The 12,074-nt window shown below is 37.1% G+C and overlaps 1 protein-coding gene across 11 annotated transcripts in view; it reads left to right on the forward strand.

Annotated features, from left to right (window-relative positions):
• Positions 1-12,074, forward strand: part of LOC18427427 (Calcineurin-like metallo-phosphoesterase superfamily protein) — a 44,593-nt gene that overhangs the window by 18,213 nt on the left and 14,306 nt on the right. For all 11 annotated transcript variants that reach the window (XM_088854546.1, XM_088854547.1, XM_011622549.3 and 8 more), the window contains exon 3: positions 4,524-4,702. In XM_088854546.1, the coding sequence (XP_088710672.1) occupies positions 4,524-4,702 (179 nt within the window). The remainder of the gene's footprint in view (positions 1-4,523; positions 4,703-12,074) is intronic.

A 12,074-nucleotide genomic window follows, 5' to 3' on the forward strand; every position in this document is an offset into this window, starting at 1 on the left:
GTACCCTAAAGCTATCGCCCACAGAGTGGGTTGTAGAGTAGAATCTATACTCTTTGAATTCTGAATATCTTAGTCTTCCATTGTGCATTGGTAAGCCCCGCAAACACTTCTGCGACCCGGTAGTGGGAAGAATACAATGTTAATTGGCAACTTGGAAAGGAGGTTTCTCCCCTTTGGTGGGCGTATCACTCTTGCTAAGGCTACCTTCTCCAACATACCCAATCTACCACATACCCCTCTTTCAAATGTCTATTTCCCATTTGAACAATATTGAGAAATTCATCAAAAATTTCTCTAGGTGGGTACGACAGGGCACACAAGTTCCATCTTGTAGCATGGGATCGAATGTGCGGCCCTAAAAATGAAGATAGGCTAGGCATTAGGAAGCTGTAGGGAAACAACCTGGCCCTACTAGGCAAATGGTGACTGCACTCAGCCACCAATCTTGATCACCTCTGGGAATCACTGATATGCCACACATATAGAATTGGACCTTCCAGTTGCTTCCCCGTTAGATCTTCTGCCCGAGCCTCTAGGATGTGGAAGTGCTTTCCTAGTGCCATCTCAAATTCATGAAGAACATCCGCTTTAGGGTTAAAACAGGGAGAAGATATTTTGGAAAGGTGTGGGTGTGGAACATGAACTTGGTCGAATAGTAGCCATCTCTTCGCTTTTGCGACTAATTCTGAATCTTTAATAGCATATTACTATGAAATCATTGTGGCGTATTGTGTGGTACCCATCGTTTAGGAAAACACTCGATGATGATGAAACACAATACCTCGTCTTCCTCTTTCAAACACTTGAAATCCTCTTCCTCCCTCTGGCAGGCATGGATATCCTAACTTTGTCAGCTAGCTCTGGCAGATTCATGGTATCCACATTCTACAAATCACCATTTGCCCCCATCCAGCCCTTCCACCCCTCACAAGGCCTAGCTCACTGCAATCCCATTGAAGATCGAAGCCTTCAATTGATTATAACTCAAAAATCTTCTTCCAATTTCTTTCATTCAGCAATCTAAAATAGTAAACACCACCTTAGGAAAGAATCCTACCGCATTTTTCTTAGTTTATTGAGGAAAGCCATTGAAATCTGGTTTATCTCTCATATTCGTTAAAAATCAAATACAAATTGAGTTATTGAGAAATTTTTTATGATAAGTATATTGAAATACCACAAAGCCTGGTTCACTGTAATCCCATTGAAGATCGAAGCTTTCAGTTGATTACAACTCAAAAATCTTCTTCTAATTTCTTTCATTCAGCCATCTAAAATAGTCAACGCCATCTTATGAAAGAATCCCACTGAAGGTTTCAAGAAACGGTCATGCTTAGGCTCCCAAGACACCTTTGACCGCACGCCTAGACCTTGGCGCCCCATTCTGGGCGGATGTACTTGAGCGGCCGCCCAGGGGTTAGAATATTTAAAAGAATAAAATATTAATAATTAGAATAATAGAATTATAATAGAGAAAGATTCAAATAGAGAAAGATTAAGGGTTTAAAGGTATATAAATTAGGTGAGGACTGGTAGAATTTCTCATAGGTGAAGCTAATCAAATCAATTTTCAGACAAAGAAGAGGGCTAAACAAAACCATAGTGGCTAGGAAAGCCCTGGAGATTCTATGGGAAATTGGAAACGTTGGAGTAAGCTGTGGCTTATAAATAGTAAGATGAGGTGGGAAATGTTCTTCTCTTTGAATAATAAAACCATTCCATTACTACCAACCCACAGAAAAACGACCTCTCTTAGATATACGGTTTATGTTGGAAAGGTATGAAGTTGGACTAATTCGAAAACATTGGGCAATTTACTTTATACCTACTATTATGTCTGGTTTTTGGTTCCTAGTCCTATGTATTCATTTCAAGTTAGATGACTCAAACAGTTGTTTTAACTACACAACTATTAACTCGAACTCCGCTCGGGCTTCTCTTAGGGAGAATCCCTTTGCTACCCTTCGAAAACACTCGAACACACAGTTCAGAGAGAGGGAAGGGCTATCATCATCGAAGAAGGAAGACGAAACTGGACTGACCAAGTTGACTATCTGAATTTACCACCTAGGGAAGGTGGGGCATCAATCACTAGTCCTCTTCTTCAAGAAAGACTTGTCCCGGTCTTGAACAACAGAGAAAGAAGGGGGAGCAACGGAATCAATGGCTTTATCACGAATGCTCGGATCATAAGCTTGATCACGATCACTAGGGTGTGATGAGTAGACTATGCATCAGGATGCTATGGGTAAACAATCGGCTCTGCTACTGGTGCACATGCCCTTGCTTATGATGCTTGTACTTTATCCGTGGGCTTTTTTTTTTATTTTTAAAGATGCCCAAAAGGGCAAAGGGGGTATTTGACCTCCAAAAAGGTTTAAATAGATTATGGGGGTTATTTTCAACTCGTTAAAGTTAAAAGAACACATCCTAAGCCCTCAATCTCTTAGACATTTGGATGTTAGATATTTCACCTTTTGGGACTATTTTGTTGTTTGCTTTTATACTTTTGTAAGTTTGTTGAACACTTGGAGAGTTGGAGACTCGAAGGCCATGTTATTATGAAATATGGAGCTTTGAGGCTATTACTAATACATAGCCTATTAGACTTTTAATTTTTTTTAAAATTTTGTATGGTTTGAATTTTGAAATTTTGAACAAGTTTATTCTCAACATGCGATATGTCATATGTTTGTATATAAAAAGCATGTTACAATATTTTCAAATGCAATGAATTACAAAATTGATACAAATTGCATATATGTGCGTTTGGACAACACATATATGTATATTTTTTAAGAATTTATACTACAAAGGGCCACCTAGGGGCCGCTTAGCATTTTTTGAAACCTTGATCCCACTACATTTTCCTTAGTTTATTGAGAAAAGCCATTGAAATCAGGTCTCTCTTTCATATTCTTGAAAAATCAAATACAATTTGAGTCATTGAGAAAACTTTTATGATAAGTATATTGAATTACTACTCTCCCTAGATCCTCCTTATGGACAGCCTACCAGGCGTAATTGAGCTGAATTTGATGGCAGCTGTTTGATTGAGATGCGGCTGTGCTTGGAGGTTTGTTTCAAACCCACAGTAGTGAAACCTTACTCTCATTTGCGGGTCCAATGCCTGCCTCGCTGAATCCATGGCCATAAGTTGCCATATGACACTCTTCAACCGAGATTGGGACTCCTCTATCCTTATTTAAGGTGATTTCCACGATGTCAATTCATGGGCTAAGAAGCCTCCCCCTGCTCTTGGAATCTCGACAATATCTTTGAGCAGCTCTTCCATCTTTGACGTGGTCTCTCCTTATCCTTCCGACAGATTCGACGCAAAGCAAATTCCTCCATGGACTCCCTAACCCACCAATGGGTCATGATTTCCTCCAACCTACCGGGACTCGACCGGCCAAGGCCAGAGTCCAGCCCGAGTTAAAAAGAAAAAGAAAAACAAAGAAATATATATATATATATATATATATATATATATATATATATATATATGCCACTAACACTAAGGCTCAAATGGTGCACTGAGCTGGATGGCATGTGTCCTTAACAAGAGATTGAGGGATCGATCCACTCCGATGGGTATTTGTTTTTTGAACCCATAATCACCCCTTTACCATAATGGCCCCGTTGTTTTTATTTTATTTTAAAAATGGGTGGCGTATGAGGGGCTCCAAACCTTGGCCATGTGGCCTATAGCCTTATTATTTACATAAATGTACAACCTACTCGTTCTCACCCCTAGGGCGAGTTCAAGTCGTCTGGGGTGAGCCACGTATAAACACTGATTTCCTCTCTCCAAGTCATCCAGCCTCGCTGGCCCACCATCCTATGGACCACAATTTTGCATAGAACCGTCACCAAATTTCATATACACCAACTTTCCTATGCATTTTTGTTACAGTTTTATGCCCAATTTTCGAACTATTACCACACACTGTGCTCGGTGTACCACTCGCATTAAATGTACATGCTTACTCCGTGTATCACTCTCGTCGAATGTACATGCTTACATTGTCAATACAAAAGAGTTATTTATCAAAAAAGGAAAAATGTTAAAAGAAATGAGTTTTGAATTCTATTCATTACTTGAAACCTCCTTTCGGAATCCAAGAAGTTGATCTTGAGCATTGGGATACAAAGCTTGACAGTGAAGTGCCACATGGTTTGAGCACCATTTTATTCTCTATATGGAGGGGTACACTGTTCACTTGAAGAGTTACATCTGTTATTTTTGGTTCTATTAGAAATTATTTGGTAAACGTGACAAATTAAAGTGGTTTTTTGATATGATCAAGGAGGTGTCACATGGTTTCTTTTGTGAACCCACGATTATATACAATTCTGTTATAATCTGTTACCATGTTGCATGGTAAGGGAAGCCCGTATGTATGAATTTGTAATCTTTTTGTTGTGACTGTTTAAGTGTTTCCTAATTTTGGTTACCCTCCATATTTCTTTTGTGTGCAACATTTCATTCTTATTTATATGGTAAAATCCTACATTGACAGCTTACAGACCGGACATCACTTGGACTCCCTTCAAGATCACTTCCCCTGGAGGCTATACAATTTTATACAGATTTATACATGAGAAGATGTTTCCGAACTTCTGTACTTCCTTTTAAGCCCCATATACTCATATTTCTCGGTGATCATTTTGATGGGGGCCCACACTTGTCAGATGAAGAGTAAGGCATGAAAAGATTGACCAATTTACTTCTTTATGTTTCTGTTAATATATTCTATGCAGAATACTGTGGAATGTGTCCAAAAGTGCAACATAATTGTATATCTGTCGAAACTTTACTTGCTGTCCTCACATTTGTGTATTCGTTTTGTGGTTTCTTATATGACTACTTGGATGGCTGTGGAGTAATATTTCTGGCAACTCTTATACTCCTTGATTAATGAGATCGATTTTTTTGCTTAGTGGAGTAACGAGATTGCAGCTAAACAAAAATATGTTGGTTGGTCCAATTTACCTCTTGTGTTCTTGATTTCACATGAAGAACGTGGTGGGAATTGATTTTGGATGTGACTTCTCAGTGATTCAAATTTAGGGCTTCATGCGCCATGTGGTTTATCCTATGATTTATTTTATCTTTATAGATCGTTTGAAGGCTTAATCCTAATACATGAGGCTTTGGAAAAAACCTTTAGGCACATGAGATTTAGTGGTGAAAAGCCAGAGCATCTGAGATGCAACTTTAAAATCAGAACCATACGAGATTTGGAATACGAAAACATCAAACTATGTCATTCAAAATTCTATAAGTTGAAAGGACTGATATGATAGGAAACAGAATATTGGTTTATGGTTCAAATCATTACTTGTGCCTTAATCCTGAAATCTTAGAGTTTATTTCATACAATTTTACCATGTTCTGGAAGAATATGGAGTGGCATGTTATTGATATTATTAATTGTATGGTTGACTCTATCTCATTCTTAATTGTAAACTAGTCACTGCCATTATCCATACCATTTCAAAAAATGCTCTGAATTCCTTTAGGAACATATTACTTATAGAGATTCATACCTAGAATGCTAAATGCTAATAAATCATTTGAAACTAGTCTTTGCACTTTTGGCATTTAGCATTCTAGGTATGATTCTCTAGCCGACGCCATCTCATAGTATTGTTGGGGGGTCGACTACAAAAATATGCATGCTGGGGTTCTCCAGAGTATTTAAAGATATCTAGCAAGTTCTTGTATGATTTATCTCCTCACTTGAGACTCCCCAATACACTAAGAGTTATCACACTCATTATTAATGACGGTGGACATCATCACTTTACTATTTAAATAATGATTTTTTTTACTGATATTCAACCTTCTATACTTGGTGTAAGAGATATACAATTATTGAAAAAATAGAAACCAGATGAAGAATCTCTGCATAAGTATTTGAAATTGGGGGTAAGAATCCAAAACTGTGGATTTTCTTATCTATAAAAACTGTTTCTCTTGGTGACAATGTTTTTTATGTTGCAGTTGAGGGCAGGTGAAAACAATAGAGGGTCTGCTAATACTCTTTTGGCATTGAATAAGCGTGTGCATTGGGTTCTTTCCAATTGTGCCTGGAATATGCTTTTATATTGGAGCATAGGTTCTGTATTTGATAAAAAATTTGATCAAATTTCCAAGGTTTGCGGTTGATTTGTTTGCCTAGGCAATTATGTTGGTGAGTCTCCTTTGCTAAGCAGGTTGTTGCTCAAGTTATGATCACTATATCAAAGTTTAACTAGTAGAGGGAATGCTTCTGCCTGAATGGCATTGGACAGACCTGCTGGTCCATAATAGGTGAGCAAAATCTGCTTGTGGTGGTTATGGAACAGCCTGCCCACCCCTGCTGTGTGGGTTTCCCTTGAACTGTCATCAGAATTCAACCTGATGACCCCCAAATCACGTGGTAGCTAGTATGAGGAGGTCGGAATCTCTTTTACTTGACTCCAATTGCATGCTTCCAATTTTTAGTCCAGATCTGTTGCTGCGTATCCATTAAACTGCTCCCTTCACGTCACCCATGATCTGCATTTTGGTTTTTTCAAAGAGTTTGCCATGTTGAGCTTCTATGCTTTGGGAAGATTGATGAATTTGTTCTAGCCAAAGGCACCAGATGATGGCTTTTACATAGTTTGAGAGCTGGAGAGTGGATCGTTGCTTGTTAGGATTACCCTAGTTTGGGAGCATCATGGGAGTGTCTTTTATATGAGAATGGGCGACCTTATATCATTATCATCATCATCATCATTTTAGCCATTTCCCAATTAATTGGGGTCGGCTACATGAATCCTGGTTCTCCATTCTGCTCTATTAATGGGTGACATTATATATGTTTACAAAAATCGCACGAGATGTGGGTGCTGGGAGTGTCCCTACAATAAATATATCAAAGAGTAGAAATTTTTTAGGAAATAAAAAGGAACCAGATGATGGCTCTTACATAGTTTGGGAGCTAGAGAGTGGATTGTTGCTTATTAGGGGTATCCTGGTTTTGGAGCACAATGGGGTTGTCTTTTTCTTTGAGAAAGGGTGACATTATATTAAATTCTATGTATGTGCTTACAAAAATCTCATGAGATGTTGGTGTTAAGAGTGTCCCTACCATAAATATATCAAAGAGAAGATTTTTTTTTTTTTAAATAAAAGTTTGAGAAAAATTTTCTAAATATATTTGGATGCAAAATTAATATTTTTAGAGATATATTTATTGCTTGCTTATTTTTATTTACTCGAGTCTTCTCGTTTATGCGTCCTTCGTGATAATCTAGTAAAGATTTTATTTGATCTTATATTGTGATTATAATAAAAAGGATTTTATTTTGTTAAATCATATACTAGGCGTGCCTTTTTTCCCCAGACTCCCATATCATTTCAATTAGAAAAAGAAGTCTACAGAATGCAGTAGAGAGAACTGGTGAAATAGCCTGGGTGAAAGTGTTTGATGGATCCTGGTCATACCCACATTATGTTGAATACTTGGAGAATGGTGAACCAAATGGTAATGGCAAATTTGCAATGGATACAAATGATTAATTGACTTCTTTGCCATCTTAAGCATAATGTCCGAACTGGGAATGCTATGGTGTTGGATTTGGTCAATTGGTAATACATCTGTTGAAGATTCCCAACCAGTTGAAGGCTTGGACATTGGGGGTTGATGGGGTAGGCATGCACGAAGGACACTTGGTAAACTAAGACATGGGATGGTAAGCATTTTATAGAAAGAAGAAAATGAGAACTTGCTTGATCCTCCAAGGCCAGAAACAATTTGCAATTTCCTTTTTGTGGTGGTAAAAACTTTTAGTGATTGGAAAAGGAAAACATACTTTATGCAAACATCTATAACCAGAAGCCTATGTTGTGGGGTCAAACTCTCTCTTGGGATAACCTTAAAGCTTTTACATGATGGTCAATCTACCTTCTTAACTTGAAAGAAGTCTATCTAGCTTTTATATAATACACTTTTTAAGTTATTAAATGTTCATCTTGTTTTCTCAAGTAGGTGTTTGCTATTGCTAGGTCGTAAGCCATAGAAAAATCCAAAATAGCCTCACCCATTTCATTTCTTTCCCCAAAACGATATCCCCTATGTACCCTTTCATGTCTCAAAAACAAGATTGAGATTTTTGAAGATTGAAAAATTTCAAACTTTTGGATGTCTTGCAAAATAAAACAACTATCCAAAATTGAAAAGTGTTAAATCCAAAACTTTTTGAAACTTGAGGTGGTTGCTACTGAGGTCTTGTGGCACAAAAAGGTGGTTTGGTTAGTATATTTCATTTCTTGGTTTAAGTTTGGTTATTGTCTATGTGTATTTTCTTTTTTGGCTTTGTATTATTGGCCCTTATTGAAGTGGGGGTTTTATTTTTGATTTTTTTGACATTTTATTAAGATTAAGTAGCTCAATCCTAAAGGAATATGAACTAACTCAAGCATGTTAGATTTCTTCTACTTTATTAGTCCTAGATTGTCCAAAGATTGGAAAAAGGGCAGTAAGTTTATTTTTTGCTATTTTATAGCCCCCTTCTAATTCTTTGGGTGATTGCATTTTAACATTTAATGTAACATTAGTGACCTTTTTTTGCATATTTAGGTAATTGCTATTTTTTTTAGCGATTTCTAGGACGGGTTTTGTTATTGATTCAATACTTGGGTTTGAGTTGTTGCATGTTTGACTGCATAGTTCATCATCATCATCATTCGAGGCTTATCCCAACTATTTAGGGTAGGCTACACAAATCTTGTTCTGTTATTCTGCTCTATCAAGGGCTGTACCCTTAGTAAGATCATAGGTTATCATATCCTTTTTTACTACATCCATCATGTCCTTTTGGGCCTTTCCCTTGCCCTTTTAGAGTCTTCCCACTTGAACCAATTGTACCTCCTAACCAGTGCTGTAGTAAGTTTATAATGCACATGGCCTGCCCACCTAAATCCATTTTTCCTTATCGCCTATTGAAGCCACACCTATCCAATTTGTCTTACTAAGCCTAAGCGCTTGCGCGCTATACCTAACTTATACTAAAAGCGGGCTCCGCGTTCTCTTAGTATGCGTAGGCCGGCCGTTCAGCTCTCTCTTACACGCGGAGCGCCAGACGGCTAGCAACGAAAGAAAGGTTGTCAGTGCCGCGCTAGCAAGTTGATTTTCTCTTACATGCGGAGCCGCTAGAAGCTGAGGGCCCCCTCCAGCTTTTTCACACGGCATGTTGGAGACGGTCAAGAAAAAACTGGAAGGATTTTGAGTGCTGACCCAAAACACAGAGATCGCTCGATATATCATTGAGAAAGAAAAGATCGGTTTCCTCATCAAATAGAGAGAATCGTGTTATTTCAAAAAGAGAGATGCCTTCTCGGTTCCCTTGAATGTATTCATTCCGAATTTTTTCCTTTATTGTCTTGCCATTAATTCATCTTAACATCCTCATCTCAGCTCTTGACCGTCTAACATTCCATCCATAAAGTATGGCTGGTCCTACAACTGTCCTATAGAACTTCCCCTTTAGTTTCATTGGTGTGTGGCGATCACATAAAACTCTAAATGCATATCTCCATTTCACTCACCTGGCTCTAATTCTATGTGCAACATTTTCCTCAATCTCTTCATTCTCCTAGATTATTGATCCAAGGTATCGAAAATAAGCTCTTTTAGGTATTCCTTGGCCATCAATCTTAATTACTTCATCATTTTTGCTCCTATTATCACTAAACTTGCATTCCATATATTTTTAATATGGTTAATTTTAAAACTTTTAGATTCTAGAGCATGCTTTGAAGTTCTAACTTTGTGGCACTCAAAACGATGTCATTTGCGAACAACATACACCACAGTACCTGATTTTGCAGGTACTTAGTTAACTTGTCTATAACTAAAACACATGGATATGGGCTCAACACTGATCCCTGATGTAGGCCTATTATCACTGAAAACTCACTTTTCTCTCCACTAGTTGTCCTCGTAGTAGTTAGCTTTCTTTTGTACATATCTCTCACCATGTCAATATAGCCTTTGGAGACTCTTTTCCTTTCCAACACCCACCAAATTAAATATTTAGGTACTTTTTTGTATGCTTTTTCTAAATCAATAGGGACTATGTAGAGGTCTTTTAAGTTCTCCTTAAACCTCTGAACCAATTGTTTAAGTAAGAAAATGACTTCAACTGTTGACCTCCATAGCATAAAACCAAATTACTTTTCTGATACACTCGTTTCATGCTTTAGCCATTGCTCAATCGCTCTCTTCTAGAGCTTCATAGTGTGGCTCATAAGTTTGATCCCTCGATAGCTTGTAAAATTCTGTCTCCTTTATTATTGTAAATAGGTACTACAATACTTTTTCTCCATTTGTCTGAGAGTTTCTTTGTTCTCAACACCTTGTTGAACAACTTTGTTAGCCAGCACATGCCAATCTCCCTCTTGCACTTCCAAACCGCTATCGGGATACTAATTGGTCCTAAAGCCTTTCCTATCTTTATTCTTCTCAAAGCTTCTATCACTTGAGATATTCTCATCTTGCGAATGTATCTATAACTTCCGCCCTTATTTATGTCAAAGGTTCCTCCTAACATTGTGTTCTGATAGTGTTCGTTATTTACTATTTTTTTGAAAATAAATTGTCCACCTTTTGTTGACCTCGTGATCCTTCACTAAGACCCTCTGATCCTCATTCTTAATGCATTGAATATGATCCAGATCAGTATTCGCAAAACCGGCCGATCTAATCGGTAACTGCCTTGTTAGATCGGAACTGGCCAATGGTCGGTTCCAGTTTTTGGTGGTTTTGGTGATCAACCGATATTTTTAAACTTTAGATACAATACTACTTTGAATTTTTATCACATATATTAGGATGGTTTATTGGTTAGCTATAACGGTTAAGTTGTATGTGAATCATGGTTCGCATCTTGCTCCCTGCGTCTTTTCTTTTAAGCGTTTTTGCTTTTAAGTTATCATTGATTCAAAAAAATTACTGCCTACCAGAATCGAACTTGAAACAAGTCCTCTATTATTAGACCCACTAACCAATACACCATTTTCTACTTAGTTGACAAAGAAGGGCCTATATCATATATAACTTGATTTTTTCTTCATTTTCTTTTAAAAAAAAGAGTTGGTCAAGTCAATTTTTTTAACATTATTTTAATATTCTTTACATTATGGTAAAGATTAAAATTTTTTTTGGCCAATGATACTTTTATATTTTCCCATCTTTTTTCGAAAATTTTAAAAATACCCCATAGGCACAAATCGATTCGTTAAAATCCATTTTTTTCATTAATTTTCAACTTCATTTGAGTGTGTTTTGTTTTAATCACATTCTTTATAGACTTTTCATATTTTAATAGAATTTGTTTTTGTATCTTTTTTATGTTTTTAATACTTTTTTGATCGTATGGGACTTGCTCGATTAGAGCGGTTGAATTGGCTGGTTTACCGGTTAGGCCGGTTAAATCGCTTCCGGGCCCATGTCCGGTTAACCGTTCCGGTTCGATTTTGTGAACACTGATCCAGATCCCTACACTTCTTCTCTCTCATTTTTACCAGTTTGGAGAGATCTTTTTTAACTTCTCTTGTCGCAGTTTATTGTATAATTTATCATATCCCTTAAGTTTAGCCTTACTATTTTCTTAGCGCTGTTCGTAGTGTTTTTATATTTTTCTAAGTTTTGATCATTTCTATTAAATTGCCAAGCTTTATAACATGATCGTTTTTTGCTAATAGCCTTTTGAACCTCAACACTCCACCTCCAAGTTTCCTTATGGAATTTTTTTTTCCCTCTAGTTTCTCCTAAAGCTTCTTTTGCCATTTTTTAAATAAAATCAGCCATCTCATTAAGACTTTAGTTAATAATTTATCCCTAAATAAGTCTCTTTTCTCCTTTTTTAAATTTCACATCTAGTTCTTGGACACCTATTAATTTCACTCTTCCATCTCTTTATGTTGACATCTATAATCACGAGCCTGTGTTGTGTGGTCATACTCTCTCATGAGATAACCTTAAAGTCTTTACATGATGATTGATCTATCTTCTTAATTAGAAAGAAGTCTATCTGGC

This window comes from Amborella trichopoda, chromosome 12 (genome assembly GCF_054954075.1).
Source record: "Amborella trichopoda isolate Santa Cruz 75 chromosome 12, AtrichopodaSantaCruz75HAP2 v2.0, whole genome shotgun sequence".
In the NCBI taxonomy this organism is placed as follows: domain Eukaryota; kingdom Viridiplantae; phylum Streptophyta; class Magnoliopsida; order Amborellales; family Amborellaceae; genus Amborella; species Amborella trichopoda.